Source organism: Erithacus rubecula (genome assembly GCF_903797595.1).
Source record: "Erithacus rubecula genome assembly, chromosome: 10".
Classification (NCBI taxonomy): domain Eukaryota; kingdom Metazoa; phylum Chordata; class Aves; order Passeriformes; family Muscicapidae; genus Erithacus; species Erithacus rubecula.
This window is the reverse complement of record NC_136662.1, coordinates 20,105,050-20,126,085: the sequence shown is the minus strand read 5'-3', so window position 1 is coordinate 20,126,085 and position 21,036 is coordinate 20,105,050. Positions and strand designations below refer to the sequence as shown.

The window sequence follows — 21,036 nt, the reverse complement described above, 5'->3', positions numbered from 1 at the left end:
CAGACCTGCTCTCACCCCTGGAATTGTTTTCAAACCATGAGAAACAGAGAGAAACATTTCACTCACAGGCAACCACGTCATGGATCGTCCAGCCAGAAAATAGCCTCCAATGGTCCCCTGGCTCGTTCGTATTGATGACTGGAAGCACAGGAAAAAGAGCAGGAAAAAAAGTGTTTTCCTCCATTCACCCACCCTGGAGTCAGACCAAGCCAGGAGAATCCTTAGAGCCTGGCCTCAGCACCAGCTCCAAAATAATTTTATGGATCTGTTAAGTATGCCAGGCTTCACACACTGCTTCTGCCCCTCTTTGTGCAGGCTTCTGATAATCATGCTTTGGAAAGAAGCTGCTTGTACCTGTTTAATGACTTCTCCTTGAATGTACCAACTGGGAAAGAAAAAACAGTTCCACCAAGCAGAACACAGTAGGTGTCTGTGACAGAGGCCTTTGCCAAACAACATGAACAAATCATTAGCAACAATCTTTCCAAAGGTTTTAAGGCCCCATTTCAGTCTTCTCCAGCACAAGCCTGGCTTTTCTTTTGCCTCCTGCCTATCCACACCCAGCTGGGAGAGCAGCACAGATGTTGAGCATAGTTCCCAGAACAACCTCCAGGGAGTGATCCCACAGTTGTCCCCGTGTGGGGTGGAAGTGAAGGCTCGCAGAAGGATTCCTGTCACCCCCAAATCTGCTTTAGAAACCCTAGGATAAATTGTGCAGAGGATGCCATTGGCAGACAAGCCCACTTGTACCCAGGAGGAGTCCAGGGAGCATCAAAGGCTCTGTGGCCCAGGCAGACCCAAACCCAGCTCCCTCAGGGACTCACCCATATCCCAACAGCGAGGATAAAGGCGAAGTACAGAACCACCACGACGATGTCTGCCACCCCAAAGGCTGCTGCTGGGCCCCCTGGCTGTCCAGGCAGCTCCGTGGTGGCTGTGGTCACCTGGCTCATGGCTGCGAGCAAACTGAGGATTTTCTCACTCACACTGGACTTAAGTGCACATTGGCCTTCATTGATTCCCTTGTAATAATTAACAGGGTGAAGAAGGTGTGAGTGGGGATCAAAAGCCAGGCAGGACAGTGGCTAATATTCCCCAGCTGGAGCTTGGTCTCCATGGCTCACAGTGAGGCCCCACGCAGCTCTGTGCTGTGGGGATTCCTCCCATTCCACCTCGTGTCCATTTACCAGTGGTCCTTCTCCTGCCCCTTTACCCACTGGTGACACCCACTGGGATGTAGGAGATGGTTCTGCTTTGAGGTCTGGGCTCTGCCTGGAGAAGACTCTGGAATGGCTCTGCCAGCCCCCAGCAGGAACCTCGTGTCCCAGGACCTGGGCAGGAAGGAGGGGAGGGCTGGACCCTGTGCCATATCAAACTGTGAATCCAGGTCCTCAGCAGGGACATTTCTCATCCTGGTTTGCAGACACCCTCCAGCACAAGCCCCTGAAGCAGGGCATAGGGAGGGGACCACCCCAAACCTCTGCTCCTTTGCTGGGACAGCTTTGGGAGGATCACAGAAGGTTTCTACTGGGGCTGGTAGAGCCCTTCCAGAGTCTTCTCCAGGCAGACCCCAGACATTTCACATGGGACATTTTAAACTTACATGAGCTGTGCTTGATCTTGGTTTCAAGGGAGGCAACAAACCTCTCACTCTCACTTGTTGTATTCCCCTGTCTCCCAGAGTTTTCTTGCAAATGCTGGCTACCTACTTACTCATTAATTGCACTGCTAACACGAGGCCCACATCCATCCCTTCTCCTCAATCTGAGCCTCCCTGGGAGCAGTGCCTCCCTCTAGGCTCATTATCCACAAGAGGCTTTTCAAGACTGAAATGTTTCCACAAGCTGAAGTACAGTTACCAGAAATTAAATATCTGGAAGCCTAAATCCCCTGGTATAAACAGGCAGCTCTCTGCACAGAGCTGATTTACACTCACCCACACACTTCTCCTTCTTAAAACCTCAGCACCTGAAAGCAAAAGACTGTGGCCTAATCCTAAAATGTGTTGATACCTGCCCAAGAAGCAAACCCAGCATCTCCAGTCTTCCCAAACCTCCACATGGGAAGCCCAAACCCCAAGTACCTGCCTGACCTGGCCCTTCACCCCACCTTCTCACAGTGCTGTATCTGCAGCAATTAACACTTGGAAACACTTGAAAGGTTTCACCCCTGGCCAGCAAATACATCCAATAAGCCATTCCCAAGAGCCATGAGTTATCAGGAGTCCATTGGACACACTGGAGCGACACAGGTTTGTGGCAGTAGGATGTTGCCAGGTGCTATTGCACAGCCTGGATCATCCCAAACTGCAGTGGCAGCCCAGTTGCTGGGCAGGATTGTCAAACATGGACAACACCTTGAGTGCACTTGTGGCAGTCCTTCCTTGCTGTCCCATCCTGTTCAGGCAGGAGTTGCTCTGCTCCCCACTGCCAGGACAAGATGCAGAGGTGTGCTCCTCCCTAGGGACGTGACCACTGTCCAAAGGAATGACACATCCTGCTCCTGCAGGTGCACAGTGCAGGGCCCTGCTGGGTCCCAGCAGCAGGGCAGCACTTATCTCCTGCTCCATGCACTGCTACATCAGCACTGGTGGCCATCCACACCCAGGAGATGCAGTGCTCCTTGCCCTGGGTCCAGATGTGGGAATTGATGCACGCAGGAAACAATAAAATTCATCACAGCTGACAAATAAATGAGTGGCCCTTGGGGTGAAAGATACACAGCAGTGTAAGCCCAGCAGGTGCCTTTTGGCAGATCTCTGTTGATTCAGAGAGTGGCAAGCTCTGTCTCTCACTTTTCTCCAGGGAGCTGGTGAGGCACCTCGAGTGTGCAGGTTACCTGCAGCAGCAAACCCACCCTCCCCAGCTGGCTCGAGCCTCTTGGCCAGGCAGGCAATGCTGAATTTTGCTTGCCCAAAGTGAAGGAATGAGTTGTTTTGTGTTACCTGTGTTGTGGGAGTGGTGGTGGCAGCAGAGGAGGTGCTGGGCATGACAGAGGGAGGTGAGCCAGTGAGCACAGGGGAAAAAGCCATCCCCACAGTGTGTCACCCACGGCAGGATCAGGTGATGGCAGAGGTGCTGGCTGCACTCATGAGGGAAACTCACACAGAGAGCTGAGGAATGCAGATCTTCATCCTCCCCATTTCTCCCTTCCTGAGACATCACTCCTGTACCTTCCAAAAACCATTCCTACTCTCTCCAGGGCTCACCTCCTGGTGCATGCCTGGCTTTATGCAGTCTTTGGTGAAGGCTGAGAGCAGGGCTATCAAACAGGGGCAGAAGACAGCCCCTGAAGCTCTCATGGTGTCACTGGGGGACCTTGTCCCCTTGGCCAGAGACAGACCCATTGTCACCGAGCCCTTCATCCATGGCTTCTCCCAGTCCTGCAGTGATGCCAGGCAGAGGTGTGGGGTAGGCTGACCCTGTAAATTAACTCAGAGTTTCAGCAGTACCTGGGAGCTGCAGCCAGGCAGCCAGACCCTGCAGCACAGTTAATACACTCTCCTCTCCTTGCAGCAGAAGTGACAGGATGCTTAGTGTCCCCTTGTGGAGTGCTCACCCTCACTCCTGTCACAGCAGCTGAGGACGAGCCCTTCAGGGACTGGAAACTCTAAGTGCTGTTTCAAAGTGTGCAGCTCAGAAAAAACAGGAAGATGCTGAAGAGCAAGTGTTTCTGGGGCAAAGGATGTTCAGTGGAGTGACAGGCAATTATTTTCATAAATGCTAACGAATAAATGGTCTTCCTCTTCATTACCAAGCTACTTCACATTCATCAGCAAATAGTTCCAATGACAATTAGTGAATTTCAAAATGGATTGAGAAATTGGCTCATACACAGATACAGATGCAATGAGGTGAGGTGATAGCCCAGCCTCACTCCTTACCTGTCCTCCAGGGGATTTTCCCATGTGCTGAATGGGTGAGGCATTCAGCTAACCATTATTTTCTTCTCAGCCCTTTCTCAGGAGAATGACTCTTGAATGAAATCCAGCAGTTTAATTTTAGTGTGATATGAATGGGCTTTGAATGTATTTAATGTTTAAAGGCTGCAATTCAGCTCGGAGCCTGCTCCAGAGGAGCAGCGGGAAGCAGAGCAGACCCCCGGGAAGCTCAGTGGTGCTACCACAGCTCTTTTCTTCCCTCTGCAGGCCACACTCTGATTTTCACTCCTGGACAGTCCCACAAAGCTGGAGGCAGTCACTCCATCACTTGGACTCCTTGCACTGCTTTTGTTTGTTTGCTTAACCCCGGTGAGTCAGGGACACCTATGCTGAGGAGCCAGGGAAGGTGCTGGATTCAGGGGAACCTCAGCACCTTGTCAGACTGCTCTGAGCCCTGCCCCATCAGGGCAAAGCTCCCAGCTCTGTGTGCTGGAAACTGCTCCTCTCCATTCCTGGGGATGGGCAGAGCTCCCTGTGCAGGCTGTGTAGACTGGGTTCCAGCCGTGCAATGCAGGTGGGCTCACATGGGATGTGCTGCCCACGTTTGGGCTCCCTTGGCAGGGAGCTTGGAGCGTGGATCTCTCCTTGAAAGTGACCCTGACCACCTCCTACCCCTCCTCACTTTCCCAGGGATCACCTGTAGCTCCTGCCTGAGCACTGTGGGCCCATAACCCTGGCATCTGTCTGTGCACCAAGGACAGCCTTGACACACAGGACAGTTTCAAGTTACCACACAGCTTTTGCTGCACCTAAGGGAGTTTAGTGAGAGGAGACCTTGGGCCAAGCGTGGTGTTACCAACCAGCCAGTCCAGGATGAGGTGGAGTACTAACAGTGGAGTCTCATCCTGGCTGTCTTTATCCAGACAACTCATTTGCTGCCCCAAACAAGGGTTTGCACCTCCCTGTTCAGCGGAACAACCTCCTCTGATTACCTCTTCCATCCCCCCACACAGCCCACTGGAAAACTTCTGGGACTGCTGGGAAATTAAGGTGAGAAGACACAGAAGGAGTTTCAGGTCACCCTTCCAGCTATAGCTTCCTTGAAGAATCATTCTAGGACCAAGCAGACTTAGGCTAGAAAAAATATGTCACATTTACTGAGTGACTTTTTTGACTAACAGCCAGACTTTGAAAAATATTAGCAAGGGTAAAACATTAAGTGACAGAACAAGGACACATTAGATGAAGGATGTTGTTCTTCCTTTAATTTACTCCCCTCTACAGCCTTGCAAAGATCTCAGCAGAGTGTCCTTATTGATGGATACACTATCCTTGTTAAGATGGGACAATATACTTATTTACAGCTTTCATCATTGTCATGAAGGCACAAAGCAAACAGATATAACTAATGAAGATTTAGCTGTTACATAATGTTTTTGCCAGTGCCATACAGAAGTCTGGGTAAAAACCCTGGAAATAAATCTTTTATGAGACCATTTTTAAAATGAATTTAAGACGTGAAAAGATGTATCTGTAGCTTGTATTAGGATGCTGGGTATTGCTTTTCTGGAAAGATGTCTCAGGTTTGGAGTAAAAATGAAATGATGGTCTGAGAAACACCAGGGAAGTGAAAGTCACATCAGCCCTATGATCCAAGCAGTGAATTAGCACATTCATGGTGATGCTCCATGATAAAGGTGGGGTGAGCTGTGACCATTGGTACCACCAGCAAGATGCAGACTCAGTAATAAGGGATCAACAGAAGAGATAGAGGAGTTGCAGTAAAAGCTTGTCCAATTCGTTTGATCCTCTCTGGGTCTCTCTGAAGATGACAACAGCCATGGGTGGCTGGGACAATAATGCTCCACAGCAAAGCAGGGTAGGTAATGCTCCACAGCTCCTGCAGGAGGCATGTTTGGCACTACAGGAACAACCAGACTGCTTTGATGTTCTCCTGAAATCCATTCTCTGGGAATCACAAGGAACTTAGTCCAAGAGTGGTAAAGCTGCAGGAGGTGCATGATCACCTGGAAAGCTCCTGTGGTGCAGGGAATAGGATGCCTCTCTCTGTTTCCCACTATGACCTCACAATCCTTTTACAAACCACAGAGTGGGGAAGAAAACTGTCCTTGCAGAATGATTCTGGTCTGTGCTCTCCCAAAAAGCACTCCCTAAACACAACTAAAAAGTGATCTGAGGCATTTAAATTTTCACTTTGTGGCCCCTTTCAAAAGAAAATGCCCCATGGCAAAGCCACACATGCAAACATCTGGTTTTGGAACTGTGAATTCAGACAGGTATCAGCAGCTTGGTGGCTATTAAAAAATCCTTTTCCTCCATGGCAGGAGCCAAATGGCAAAGTAGAATAAGATCCTTCTTTTCAAAGTTGGGAGGCAGGATAAAGGCATTCTCCCTTGTGACAGGTTAGTCAGTGTTTGGGGGGTAGGTGGTTGGTCTCACTGGGAGGTGAAATCTGGTGCAAACCCACTTGTCTAGAAATACTGAAGTCCAACAGAAGCAATGAAGGAATGGTTTCTTCACAGCTGGGCTTCACATCCCAGAGCTCTGCAGAGCTATTATTAAAGTTCCAAGGTTTGCTCCATGATGTTCTGTGCTCCTTGTGTCCCTCCTTCTCACAGAGCTCCCTCACCTGGTGTCTGCTCCCCACACCTGCACCAGGGCCCCAGGGAGAGCCCCTCTGCCAGCACAGCCCCTTGGAGGCAGCTTTCAGCATCAGGGGCAGCAGCTCCTGTGAGGAGCTCATCAACACATCTGATTTCTTTTCACATCCAGGCTCAAAGAAAGACAATATATTTCACTGCCATTTCCCTGCAGTCACTGTGTTACGGACTCAAGGAACTGGAAAGGAAATCCATGTCTTTGAGCCAAATCCTATAGATGCAAGACCCCTTTTTAAGCTTCAGCAGGAGCTTTCTACAAAGTTTGTCGATTCATTTCTAGCTGAATTGCATTTCAAAGAAAACTGGCCAGATTATTTTTTTTTTTTTTAGTAGAAAGAAGCATTTTTGAATTGATGCTGAATTTTCTTTGACTAGTTGATAAAATAGAAGCCAAAAATCTCTCAGGGTCAAGGATATAAAGGAAGTGAATACAGTCTTCAGAGTTATTATCCCTAAGGAAAAGAACCAGAAAGGAAGGCTGAGACAAAATGGTTGCTGAGAAAACGAAGGAGGAGGAAAAGGTGGGGGAAGGAAAAAGTAGTAAAATCAAACTTAATGGCTTGCTGCAGTTTGTGGGGATTGAGGAAACAAATTCTGGAACTGAAGGAGTTGTCAGGCAGTGAGATAGGGTTACACATCCTCCACACAGAGCCTGCAGTGTTGGCTTGATTAGGAGAAAGGACTTGGGATCACTATAGACAGAGTCGCCTTGCTCCCTGTCAACTTGCACAAGCAATCAGCATCCCAAAATGACAGCTCCCTCCAGGGCTGAGATTTCTTAAAACAAAACTGAAATAAAAAGAAAAGGCCTCTTTGGTCCTGCTTCAAACCTAGCTGCACTACCAAAAAGAAAAATAATTGTTGAGAGACAGAAAGACTCTGACATTCTCCAGCAACATCCCCAATGCTAATCTTCACCATGATAATAATAATAACAACAATGACTTATATTATTCCTATACCACAGTTGAGCAGCTCATATCCTGAGGAATACATCAGACTTGATAAACTACTGCCATCAACTTGCACAGTGTGATGAGACTTAGCGTGGGAGGATGCTGATGTTTCGTGATGCCCTAGAGAAGCTGAGGACAAAATGTGATAACGATTCCCCCCTGCAGACCTCAGTTTCCAGAGAGGATTCTGAGTACATGGGAGGGGAATCATACAGTTTGGGATATTGGCCAGGACATAGGAAATAATGCCCTTGTTCTTGGCCAAAGCATCATTGAAGCTTTGTTACTGCCAACTCCAAGCCTTAAAAACTCTTGAGATGGGGGCCAAAATTGAATGATATTGGCTTAGATATGATGAGGACTTTTTAATTTTTTCAGCAATAGAGGCTTTTTTTGTTCTTTCTGGCTTCTGTTCCCAGAGGGTGCATCTTTATATTTTTCTCCATCATAATGAGCTCTAGCAGCAAGTCTCATATATGCATGAAATTTGGAAAGTTTACTGCACTCCCATGACTGCAGAAACTGGGACTTCAGGGAAAACAATGAATCTCATCAGTTTCACAGGAGAATTGCCAATGCTGGTGCTCAGCTGAGGCCCCCCTCCATTCTTATACTCCCCCATCCTCCTGCAAAACCTCTGCTCTGAAATGTGCAGCCTTCCAAGCTGCAACTCCAAGGGTGGCTTTCCAAGAGGGCCCCAAGGAAAAAAGTCTTCAGTGAGCAATTAAACCAATGAAAACAGCTTTTTTTTGGATGTCCATTGTAGTGTATGAGGTGTCAGAGGAAGGTGTGGGGTCTCACCGATCCACTCTGATGGTCAGAGTGCACTGCTGCTGTGGATCCTCTCCTGGCTAAGGAGGCTTAAGCTCACACTTTAATTTTTCCTTTATAGTGGGACTGTTAGAATATTTCTGCTTTGATCCATAATTCATTTTCATAAACCTTGTAAGGACTTAATATATTAAAAACTACCACCTCTCTACTGCATGTAGTCAGTGTTAACCAAGGCACCCACTGGGTTGTGATGCTCACAAGGACCAATAAGGACAACCTTGCCACCTCCTCCCTGTGATCACCCCAGGACATCCTCCTTCCAAATCCAGGGAAACTAATTCGTCAGATCACTCCTGGCAGTATCTGTGGCTTTTCTCCTCTCACTTACGAGATTCCTACATGCAGGGAAGGCAGGAATGGTGTCACAGGGCCTGATGCTGCCTGGGCCATGTGTTCAACCAGTATTCTTGTGCTGGATCTCAAACCTACTTATATTTTTATTGGTAAACATGCAGCAGAACAGTTCTGGAATTGCACAACTCAATTAGAACCAAACAAACCAAGACAACTCCCAAACCTCACTAGTCAAAGACAAGCTCTCAATAACCTCATTCACTTTTTGCTAACTCGCTTTTCTGTGCCTCAGTGAGCAGAAAGCAGCAGAAACATATTTTAACAGATTGTTTCCCACCTCTTTCCCGCCTCCCCAAGGCAGCTTTAATATCTCTCCAGAGAAAAAAAAATTAGTCTCCAATAAATCATCAAGTTTAGTGCAGCACTTAAACCTTGCTTGTCCTTCAGTGTTTTGCTAGAAGGGGATTGATTCCTCCCGCACACCTTGAGCGGGGGGTCCCTTTAGCTCAGCCCTTTGCCATCTCCTGAGCCCTGGAAGCTTGGCTCCTGGTCCCAGGGATGCTCTTGTCCCCGGTCCCAGGGATATTTGTCCCCGGTCCCAGGGATGCTCTTGTCCCCGGTCCCGGGGATATTTGTCCCCGGTCCCAGGGGTGCCTGCCGGCGCTGGCACAGCCCGGCACGGTGCCCGGTAGGGATGCGGTGGCTCCGGACTCTGCAGGCACAGTTACCAGCAGATGGCAGCTGGAGATCGCGGAGGGAAATTTGGGAGTTCTCTGCTCTTTCAAGCACAGCCAACAGTTCCTGGGTGACCCCGGCACAGGCACGGTCTCACCACGGAGCAGGGATGGGACCTTCCTGCTTCTCACCCCGAGCTGGGAGGAATCACAGGGAACCCAGCAAGGACAGAGAGGAGAGCATAGGGAAAGACACGGTGCTTAGCCTTCCAGACATTGGAAACAGAATTTTAAAAAAACAACTACCAATTCACAGGCCACATTTCTCCTCCCTTCACCCCAGGCTCAACCTCTCAAGCCACGGAATCATTTAGATGTCGTTTTCTAACCCAAGCCCACCACAGAATTGCTCATGCAGGTCAAGCCAGCCCTCAAATGCATTTTAGGCAGAGTAACTCAGAGGACAGGAGCAATCCCTGTTCTCCTTCACACCAAAGCCTCACCCACAACCCATCACTGCAGCAGTTCCCCAGAAACAAGCATTACCCTGTAATCGGTTCTTGCTTCTTTCCTTTTCGGGTCCCACTGCCCATAAATGCCCCTCCCTCCACCACAGTCTGTCCTGCAATGGGACTCACTGACTGTGCCGTGGCACAACCCCAGCTCCACACCTTCTGAGATGTCCTTCTCTGCTCTGTGCTCCTTCCTCCTCCTCCCAGGTAGCCCAGGTGAGCTGTGTCACAGAAGACAGCTGTAAGGAGTAAGAAGGAATCTGTGAGAAGGAATCATCCCCACCTTCTCACCTACAGGAGCTGGCTGTGAGGAAGTGCAAATGTGAGAGGATCTACCCAGTCCCTCATGCACTGATTGAATAATTGGTTCTTCCTCAAGAGCCAAGATGGGCTCTGCTAATGCAGCTGTTTAGGTTACTCCTCCAGGCCAGACAACAGGAATGCTTTGTATTAAAATACATTTAAAAGCTAAAGATAACCCCCCAGCTTACAACACTTCCTTGTTGTCTAAGGACCAGATCCATATCTGGTAAGAGGTGCAAGAAGCACTGTGCATCCTCTGGATCCCTGGTCAAACACATAGGACAAAGTTGTGTTCCACTAGGGTGACTTCTGGGCAGCCTATGCTCACTTTGGGGCTTACTGACCCCCTGAACAGCTTTTATCCCCACAAGGATCCTTACTGTCCCAGCTCCTTGCACAGGCTCCTTCCACAGGCAGCACAGAGTTTATTCACACACAGAAGCTTTTCTTGGCAAGGACAGAAAATGAAAATAGGTTGGTTTTTTTCCCATTCCCCCCAGCCCCCAAAGGTTCAGTTTTGCAGAAGCCAACAGAGCCAAAAAAGGGAATAGACAACACATCAAGCACTACCCATTTAATCCAGCTCCAGTTCCTCATTTACCAATGTCAGCCTCCTGTCCAAGCTTTCTTTGGCTTTCATCTCTTCTTTTATCTGCATGCTGTCTCTGGTTTGCCCCTTCTGGTTGCTACTGCTTTGATCTCTTGAACTTCTGCAATCCAGACCCAAATCCATGAGAGCTTATGCTGAGGAGTTTCCAGTTTTTCCTGTTGTTGCACTCTTTAAATTCTTCCTCATGAAGAAACTTCTGGCAGATTCTTTCTGTGCAGCAAATGAGGATTTTAGATGTTCACCCTGGGCAAGTGACCCTTTGACAGCACCCCAGACCCTTGAATATTTGCATCCCTCTGTTTTTTTGTTTTCTTCCATCCCAACCCAGGAGCAGATCCCTGTGCAGGCTGAGGCTGTACCTGACTGGGAGAGGTCTACAAGACCCCCAGAATTAATAACAGAATTTTGTCTATACTGTGTTATCTGGTTGTTATGTGACACAGAGAGTGTCTACTGTAAATTAAATTTATAAGAAAAGCATAGGAGATACAGTGGGAATTCTGTGTGCTTACTCATTTGATTTCAGCTATTTCTTATCCAAAGGTATATGGTGATACTTTATTTCATCATGAATGCAATGAGAAGAGGAAAAAAGGCAGGAGCAGAAGGACAGACAGGCTTTTCATCAAGTTTTGCTATTCCCAGGTGGGGATGTAGTGATCATGCAGTAATGGGAAGGCTCATCTTTCCCATCCTGGAGGATGCAGGAGCACTGCAGCAGAGCAAGCAGGGAGGGACTGTGTGGATTCCCTGTGAGTGTCACCCAGCCTGCTCACTCAGAACAGCCCCTCTTGCTGTTCTGCAGTAGTTTTAGAATAGCTGTGTGCAAGGGAAGTGTCCTCATTTCTACTTAGAAGTGTGGGAGAAGAAAAACATGAGAATGCATGGTTGAGCTTTGAACTTCCTAATTCTTCACCCTGGGGGACAGTGTCAGGGCAGACTGTCCAGTCTGTCCCTCGTGGCCTCTGCCTGATATGGACTAAGTTGAAAAGGAGCAGGGTCACTGCACTGAAGTGTCTGCCCCAGACCCACCTGGGACAGCCCCAGAGCTACCCCTCACCCCAAACCACTGCAGCCTGGGGGCTCCTCTGCCCCAGAGCCCTCAGCACTGGGGCAGCAGCTGGGCCAGCAGGACCTGCCTCCCTCTCACACAACCAGCCAGCCCAGCCCAGGGCCCTGCTGCCTCTCCTCAGGCTGATTCCTTTTGAAAGCAAAGCACATAGCATAAGGCCTGTGTTTATTTTCCCCTTAAATTAGGGTGGCTTGATTTTAATTGAGAGATCTGCCAGAATAAGGCACGTTTGTGCAGCTGTCATCAGAAATGCATGCTTGCTTTTTTTTTCCTTCTCCTTCTCTTTTTTTTCTTTTTCTTTTTCTTTTTCTCTTTTTTTCTTTTTCTTTTTCTTTTTCTTTTTCTTTTTCTTTTTCTTTTTCTTTTCTTGTTTCAGTTTCATTCCTTCTCTATTCCTTCCTTCTTCTTCTCTTCTTCTTCTTCTCTTCTTCCTTCCTTCTTCCTTCCTTCCTTCCTTCCTTCCTTCCTTCCTTCCTTCCTCCTTCCTTCCTTCCTTCCTTCCTTCCTTCCTTCCTTCCTTCCTTCCTTCCTTCCTTCCTTCCTTCCTTCCTTCCTTCCTTCCTTCCTTCCTTCCTTCCTTCCTTCCTTCCTTCCTTCCTTCCTTCCTTCCTTCCTTCCTTCCTTCCTTCCTTCCTTCCTTCCTTCCTTCCTTCCTTCCTTCCTTCCCTTCCTTCCTTCCTTCCTTCCTTCCTCCTTCCTCCCTTCCTTCCTTCCTTCCGTCCTTCCTTCCTTCCTTCCTTCCTTCCTTCCTTCCTTCCTTCCTTCCTTCCTTCCTTCCTTCCTTCCTTCCTTCCTTCCTCTTCCTTCCTTCCTTCCTTCCTTCCTTCCTTCCTTCCTCCCTTCCTTCCTTCCTTCCTTCCTTCCTTCCTTCCTTCCTTCCTTCCTTCCTTCCTTCCTTCCTTCCTTCCTTCCTTCCTTCCTTCCTTCCTTCCTTCCTTCCTTCCTTCCTTCCTTCCTTCCTTCCTTCCTTCCTTCCTTCCGTTCCTTCCTTCCTTCCTTCCTTCCTTCCTGTCCTTCCTTCCTTCATTCCTTCCTTCCTTCTTCCTTCCTTTCCTTCCTTCTTCCTTCCTCTCCTTCCTTCCTTCCTTCCTTCCTTCCCTCCTTCCTTCCTTCCCTCCTTCCTTCCTTCCTCCTTGCCTGCCTCCCCCTTCCTTCCCTCCTTCCCTCCTTCCCTCCTTCCCTCCTTCCCTCCTTCCCTCCTTCCCCCCTCCCTCCTTCCCTCCTTCCCTCCTTCCCTCCTTCCCTCCTTCCCTCCTTCCCTCCTTCCCTCCTTCCTTCCTTCCTTCCACAGGGGACAGACTGACACAACCTTTGTCTCACAAGGAGTTTTCCATTGCTGTGACCCAGACTTCCCTGTAATATATGGAGTTTGTGAAGCTGGATGCTGAAGGAAGGCTCCAGGTGCATATCATTCCCAGACCCAGAGCTGTTGGACAGTGGTCCTGGGTAGAGGATGCTGGGAATGGCTCTGGAAAAAGCACTTGCCCAACAAGGAGAGGAGTCTTGCTGACATCCTGTGTGGCATCACCATCCCAGCTTCCTCTAACCTCCCTAGCCCCTTGCTTTGTATAAAAGTCTACTTTACATTGCAGAAAGCAACCAGGGAGATCCAGCCCTGCCTGATTCTTTTTCTCATATGGAACAGCTGGAAAAAGACAGTAGCCTGAGAAACTGGCTGACCTTTTTGATGCATTCAGCTGTCTAGCCTTATATTTGTCCTTTAAATAATTTGTCAAAAACCAAACAAGCCCAAAACAACCAACCAGCAGGAAAATAAGAGCCCAAACAAAACAAGAGAAACTTCCTTTTCCAGCCTTGCCCTTCTGCAGTTGCTGGACTGAAGCAGTTTAATCTAAAGCAGGCTTTGGCAATTGCTGGAGAAAGCAATGTCCATGATGGGTATTTAGAGACCAGGGCTCGCCTGCCATACACTGTCCAGGGGTTTATTACCTGCTGAAAAAGCTTAATGTGCTTCAGGTGCTATGTGATGTCCAGATGTCATGGCAGAAGCTGCTTGGAGAGTGCTGGTGATAGAAATGCTGCTGGGAGAATGCAGAAACATTAGTGCCAAATGTGATATTTAGTCCCAGTTCATCTATTTGTAGAGAAACACAGGCTGAGCTGCTCAGGGCCAGAGGCCCATCCATCCCAGTACCCTGTGCATGGCAGTCAGCTGCAGTAGGTACTTAATGCACAATATCAGGGCATGCAGATGGTGGCTCAGGGCCAGTGATTTGTGGTGCTGGGGTTTCCGGAGGCAGACATAGTGCCTTTGTGTTTAACAGCCCCTGGTGAATTTTGCTTCCAGGAATTTACCTAGCTAATTCTAAATCCCTTTGTACCCACAGTTTCCTGTGGCAAGCAGTTTCACAGCTTAGCAGCACATATTGTTTAGTGTTGCCCATTTTTTCATACCCTGAAGGTGAGTGAGTGCTCTCTGCTGGATGCCACTCAAGTCCTGCCCCGGATCCAGCTCACATAGCAGAAATGGGTGAATGGAATCTGAAATAATGTAGCTGTTGTGATCAGATGTGCAGCTATCAGTAGGCCACAAGCAGGGTGTGTTTTAGGAGCCAAGACACAGCTCCTCACCTGCCTGGTTGCAACAGGTCCCATGGTGCTGTCTGCATTATGGACAAAGGGAGTTTTTGAGATGAACAGATGAAGATGGGCACAGTCTGGGGAGGGAATGAAGGGCAGCATGGAACCAGATCGGTAGAAGATGGTGAGATTGAAGGCAGCATCCCCTGTCAGGAATGTGGAAATTGTGTTCTAATAGCTTTATGCCCAGTTCAGGTAAGGAAAAGAGTTGCAGGCTGTGATCTGTATGCAAAGACTGGCAAGCAAGACCTTAAAGAGGGAAATCCTACAGGGAGAAAGGACACAGCAACACTTGTTGCAACACATGAGGGGACTGATTTCTCTACAGAGGCCAGTGAGACCAACCTGGCAGACACAGCTGTCCCTTTCACCTGAGCAGTGACAGCTTTGGGCTAAAGCCCAGCAAGTGGCTGGGCCCTGGCAGAGGTAGAAGAGCTGTGCTTAAATTAGGTCACTCAAAAAGTTCAACTTATCGAAGCCACCTGCATCATTTTTACCCTATTTACAGGAATAGTAGTTGTTGGGAATTGTTGAGCAAGCTATGGCTCAGGCATGGGGGATTTAGAAATTGTTCTCAAATCCACATATGGTAAAAGCATCAGGGTGCTTTATTTCCCTACGAACACGAGTGATGAAGCAGAAGTGGGAATGTTTTCTACTTAGACTCCAATTTCCAGAATTGCTCAGCTCCCATTTAGGCAACAAAGTCATTGGCCAGATGTGGGAAAGAGACAGTCAAAGGGATGGTGCTGAGCAATCCTGTGTGGCTCCTTCCTCGAATGAGAAATTCAAAGCCTCCTCAGCTGACTGAGCCTTATCCAAGGGCTATTTATGGATCCAGAGACTGTTTAAAAGCTTCATGGTTGACCTCAGGCACACGCTGGATGGTCAGCACATTTTTCTGGGAAAGCAAAGTGCAATTCAAGATTTCTTGTAGCTTTTTTGTTCACCTGACACATGTGCTCCAAAGACAGTGAAAGATGGGAAAATAATATGGGTTTGATAAATGACCGAAAGAAAGTTTCCGATCTGCAGCGGTTCCCATTATTCTTCTTATTCTTGGCATCAGCAGAGTTATGGCAATCTCCCCCTTCCCCCCTTCCCAAGCTCCACTCTGTTAACATTTTTTTTTTCCTGTCAAATTCACAGGAGTGGCACCTGGGAGCATTTTGACCAAAGGGAAATTGACTGAGCAAAGTTGCCTCTTTCCAAATACATTTTCTTGAGGGACTGGAATGAATGAGATTCATAGTCATAACATGGCTAAACAGTCTTTGTTTAACTTAATGCAATATAATAACCTAAGTGTTGCAACACAGCTCCTTGCTGTGACATCCTTTTTCCATTTGCTTAATTTTCACCCCAAACACACGCTGTTAATAAGCTGCTGAGAAAATACAGCTCTTGTGACAAAATCCAGAAACTGAGCCCCTGTATGGTGTGTTGGATACACAACTCTTATTTGGACTGGCAAGTGGCACTGGAATTGGTATTGCAAAATAGATCCATTTTTCTTGCTGCCAAAAGTGATGGACAGATGAAAAGGGAGGGTTGGAGAAGTGGATGGCAATAAGGAGAGAACAAGTAAAATAAAATCCCTGACAGAATGGTAACATGTGAGTTAGAATAGACATGTGATTGCCAGAAGGGAAATGCAGGATGCGGGGTGCTTTGTCAACAGCCAAAGTTAAAATAAATGTCACACTGGCACTGAAAACTACAAGATTAAACTCCTCCTGGTGATTTATGATTTACAAGAGAAAAAGGCAGACAGACACCCAGTGACTGAACTCAAAAGAAAAAACTCCTATTGACTTTAGTGGGTTTTGGAGAGGATCCAGTGCAGTAAAGGTTCTGATCTGATCTCTGGAGTCAGAGTATGTTTGACCAGTGATTCTAATCAGCAGAATCAGGCTCTTAATCACAGTTTGGTTTACATTTACTGCCTTTTTACTTGCTTTGTAGCAAATCTGGAAGTCATACTTGTTCTTTAGGAGCTCAGTGAAAGTAAATAAAGACTGCCATAAAATTTGGACATCTTTAAATTAAAAGACAATTACATTAAGGAATATGAATAACCCTTACCCCTTCATTTTACCAAACCAGCCCAATGCTTTAGGAAAGCCTGAAGTAAACTCTGGTTTTGTACAAACAACAATATTTTGAAAGTTTCACAAATTGTCCTGCAGATTGCTGAAAAGAAAATGCAAAAGACTGTCTTCTTTAATGAAAGCTGAATAATTAATTTGATATGATTTATAAAAAGTAATTAATACACAAATGACATGGTGCCATGTGGCAAAAAGGAAATAGATACAAAAATACTGGTTCCCAGATCTTTATCATTCCCACAGCTACAGCATTCTGTGACTTTTTCTTCAGGGATTTCCAGACTTCAGCTGGAGAGTGCATTTGCCAGGTACTGAATACTGAGATCCAAGATGCAAAATCAAGGACAGAATGCAAAACTAGAAAAAAATTCAACTTTGGCCACTCAAACCTTATCTGGGAGTCTCAAGTGTGTTTTAGGCAACAAGACCAGTGTTTGTGGAAGGGGTGTTTCCTTTTCAGAAAAGGAAATGTCTTACAGAGGTATCCCTTCTGTAGCAGTGGATGGTTTATAAGCATGTAGAAAACAGACAAATGCTGCTGAGGCTCTCCACACTTTGGAAGTGGCTGTGCAGGGGCACAATTAGCCCTGGACAATTTGGCACTGGCATTCAAACCAAAGAAAAGGCTGCCTGTTTGACACACTTCCTTCAGGAACACTGAGTTAGTGAGAGGACTGGGGGACCCAGATGGACTGCAAGTGATCTACCAGGTACAGCGAATTCTAACATATTATACCTGATTAATGATGATTTTTTTTCATTTATTTGTTGGATGAGTAAGTTTTCCTTTCAGTTAGACCTAAAAGCTGGAGACATGCAAGTTATTTTTAAATTACAGGCAGATTTCAAACCTCAGAAGTCTATGACTTCCCAAAAGAAGAAACATTTCAGATGATAACTAACAAAATTTCTGTAGTCTGACTGTAGTTTTTTTCAGAATATCTTAATTCTATCTGCTAAAACCAACTAAAATGGGTGATTAACAGTTTCCAGTGTTCCAGAAGTTACGTCAGGCTCTGTCAAAGAGCTCCTGGGCTGTTCAAAGGGCTGTCTGAAGGGATTACAGCTCCCTCTTGATGAGATCCTCTGCACAGAGACCTGGCCCAACAAGGCTGATTCAGAGTCATGGATTTGTGAGCACAGTTCTTTTAAAGAGTCAGGAGAAAATCCTTCCCCATGCCACCCCCCTCCGTGGTTCTGCTTCTTGCATAGACCTGGAGACAATTCTGAGCAGAGATTTCTGGCAGCCAAGAGCCAACATATGGCACAGGCATTGCTCTGGTGCAGAGCCTGTGGCTGTGACCATCCAGGAGAGGAATGACTAACCCTGTGGGATAGCAGGAAATCACATAACTGAGATGGGAAGATGTCTTAATACCAACACCAAGAAAAGAAAGAAAACTTTTAAAAAAGAAAGAAGGCAAAAGGTACTGCCTGCATTTGGGAAGAAAAAAAGTACTATAGCAGTTGTTCTAATGCATAAATATTGGGAAAAATATGAAAATATGTCTACTTTGAAGAATTGAGCCATCTTCATTGTTTGAAGGCAGTATTTGCTGCTGGGAATGAGAAGTCAACACAGCTGCAAGGCTTTGGATTTGAAGGGCAAAAATTACTCAGAGAGTATAGGCAAGATTGCCCACATAAGCTACAAGTGGGGACAAACATGAATCACATGCAGAAATAAAACTCCAAGGAGCAATACCCAGAAACTTAGTGCTGTCTGTCTCTGTGAGACTGGGATTAGATCACACATTAATTGTGATTTTTGTTTGACATTAAAAATTCCTTTGGAGCAGACTTTGTGTAACAGCAGCATTACTGGAAAGAAAAGGTCCTGAAAAATGTCTTCATAGTTTTCTGTGTATGTGTATAAATATAAAAATGCCTTCCTCTCAAACATGCCACTGAACTCTGCTCTTGTTTGCATGTTGAACCTGGAAACTTCTCAAAAGTTTTGCCTACGAATAATTCATGAGTTAAAGCCCAAATTGAAATGCCATGTTACAACTTGTAGAAATGTTAGACAAATATAATGACCATATTTTCCAGTTACCTAATACCCACTCAAAATATAAACCCCAAAAGAACTGAATTGTTTTCATTGCTGTTAACCAGACAATATCACTCCATCTAAATATAGTATGTGATGAAACCAATTTAAATATTGTCCAAGTATTTAACACTGTAAATATTAGACTTAACACTCCATAAAAACAGGCTTTGATGATGTAGGCTGACAAAGGGAGACTAGTTAATTGCAGATTACATCATGGCTAGGACAGCATCACTGCTAGGACAGCCACGATAAATGTGAGGTGCAAAGTAAATCTAATAAAATAAAAATAGTCTCTATTCAGTGTTCACCTTTATCAGTTTTGCTAACCTTTCTTAGCAAAGACTAGGGGGAAAATGTTGTACTAGGTAAAGGAGTATCTGGAGTTCAATATGCTGGTGAAGTTTTCATTTAGGGCCTGATTCAGAAAAACATCCAAATCTGTGTTTGACTTCTAGGATGATGGGGTTTTGTCCTTTTCACTACAACAGAGCTCATACTTCTGACATTTTCCTGCAGTGGGAAGATTTCCTGAGTCAAGGTCCAAATCTATCTCATGTTGTTGTGAAATATGGCACAGTTCCATCAGAGTTGGGGAAACAAAATTTTAAAGCTTTTGGTTGCTGATAACTTCAAAGGATTTCTTAAACCTCTGAGTTTAGATAACTATCTTGAAAAGGGGACAATTTCCTGGCAATACAGGCCTGATTTTCTTCTTGTAGCAACTTGCACCCGTGTGTGTGTATCAATCTGAGTTAACCTTCCTTGACATCTGCCCAGACACAAGCATAAAGATGGATTCTGCCCTGTGTTTTGAAAAGGACACTTTTGTAGTACCAGGATGCCCTCAAAGCCCAGAGAGGGGATGTGTCTACACGGGTTTAGCTTCAGGCTTATACTAATAGGAATTTCAGCTTCCAGGTGAAGCCTGGCCCCTCACTGGAACTCCTGAATGGGATGAAGGCATCCATTCCATCATCCTCTCCCCCTCCAGCCAGGGCTTCCAAATGTGCCATGTGGAGGCCTTCACTTTCACTTGCCCTAGACAGCAAAACTGCAGTTCAACAGACTACAAAAAATGCATTGATTTTCCTGAAAGGTCAGAGAATAACTCTGTTTAAGTTCCCAGCTGTTATTGTGCTGAGCTGATAAAGTATCTTAGGGAGGACTTCATTTATTGTTGAAATTACTGAAGGTGCTTCTGGTGGCTAATGAGACCAGCAAGTGGTTGCCACTGTATTTTGGGCATAAAGGCTGTGTAAATCCCAAAATACTGTTTGCCTCTTTTATTTCATGGATCTCTTTTTCTCCCCTTCTGCTCTATATAAGCTGAGTTTCTGCACTTTCTACAGCATCCTTCAGCATCTAAAACACCTAAAATGAGTGATACTGGAAAGAGCCTCCTGCTAACAAAATATCTGGTCCCAAAGTGGCTTGTGAGGCCTGTTAACACATCAGAGTAAAATCAAAATACTGATGTTATATAGAATAAGTGAGTCCAGCTGTCGATGTTGACACTCTTGAGCCATGAAAGGAGAAACATGATATAACCTTGAGTAAGTGTGGCTTGTGCAGGCCCAGCTCCATTGCCTGCCTTTGTGTTTGCCTGCACACAGGGATGGGTACCTGCACACACAGAGATGGTACCTGCACACAGGAATGGGTACCTGCATACAGGGATGAGTGCCTGCACACAGGGATGAGTGCCTGCACACAGGGATGGGTACCTGCACACACAGAGATGGTACCTGCACACACAGAGATGGTACCTGCACACAGGGATGGGTACCTGCACACACAGGGATGGGTACCTGCACACACAGGGATGAGTGCCTGCACACACAGGGATGGTACCTGCACACACAGGGATGAGTGCCTGCACACAGGGATGGGTGCCTGCACACAGGGATGGGTACCTGCACACACAGAGATGGGTACCTGCACACACAGAGATGGTACCTGCACACAGGGATGGGTGCCTGCACACACAGAGATGGTACCTGCACACAGGGATGGTGCCTGCACACAGGGATGGGTACCTGCACACAGGGATGGGTACCTGCACACAGGGATGGTGCCTGCACACAGGGATGGGTACCTGCACACAGGGATGGGTACCTGCACACACAGAGATGGTACCTGCACACAGGGATGGTACCTGCACACAGGGATGGGTACCTGCACACACAGAGATGGTACCTGCACACAGGGATGGGTGCCTGCACACACAGAGATGGTACCTGCACACAGGGATGGTGCCTGCACACAGGGATGGGTACCTGCACACAGGGATGGGTACCTGCACACAGGGATGGTGCCTGCACACAGGGATGGGTACCTGCACACAGGGATGGGTACCTGCACACACAGAGATGGTACCTGCACACAGGGATGGGTACCTGCACACAGGGATGGGTACCTGCACACACAGAGATGGGTACCTGCACACAGA

At 46.9% G+C, this 21,036-nt stretch overlaps 1 protein-coding gene across 1 annotated transcript in view; it reads right to left on the bottom strand.

The window, feature by feature from the left end:
* SLC5A9 (solute carrier family 5 member 9) overlaps positions 1-21,036 on the bottom strand; it is a 51,530-nt gene that overhangs the window by 20,296 nt on the left and 10,198 nt on the right. The window contains exon 2 of the mRNA XM_079314544.1: positions 67-138. Within this exon, the coding sequence (XP_079170670.1) occupies positions 67-138 (72 nt within the window). The remainder of the gene's footprint in view (positions 1-66; positions 139-21,036) is intronic.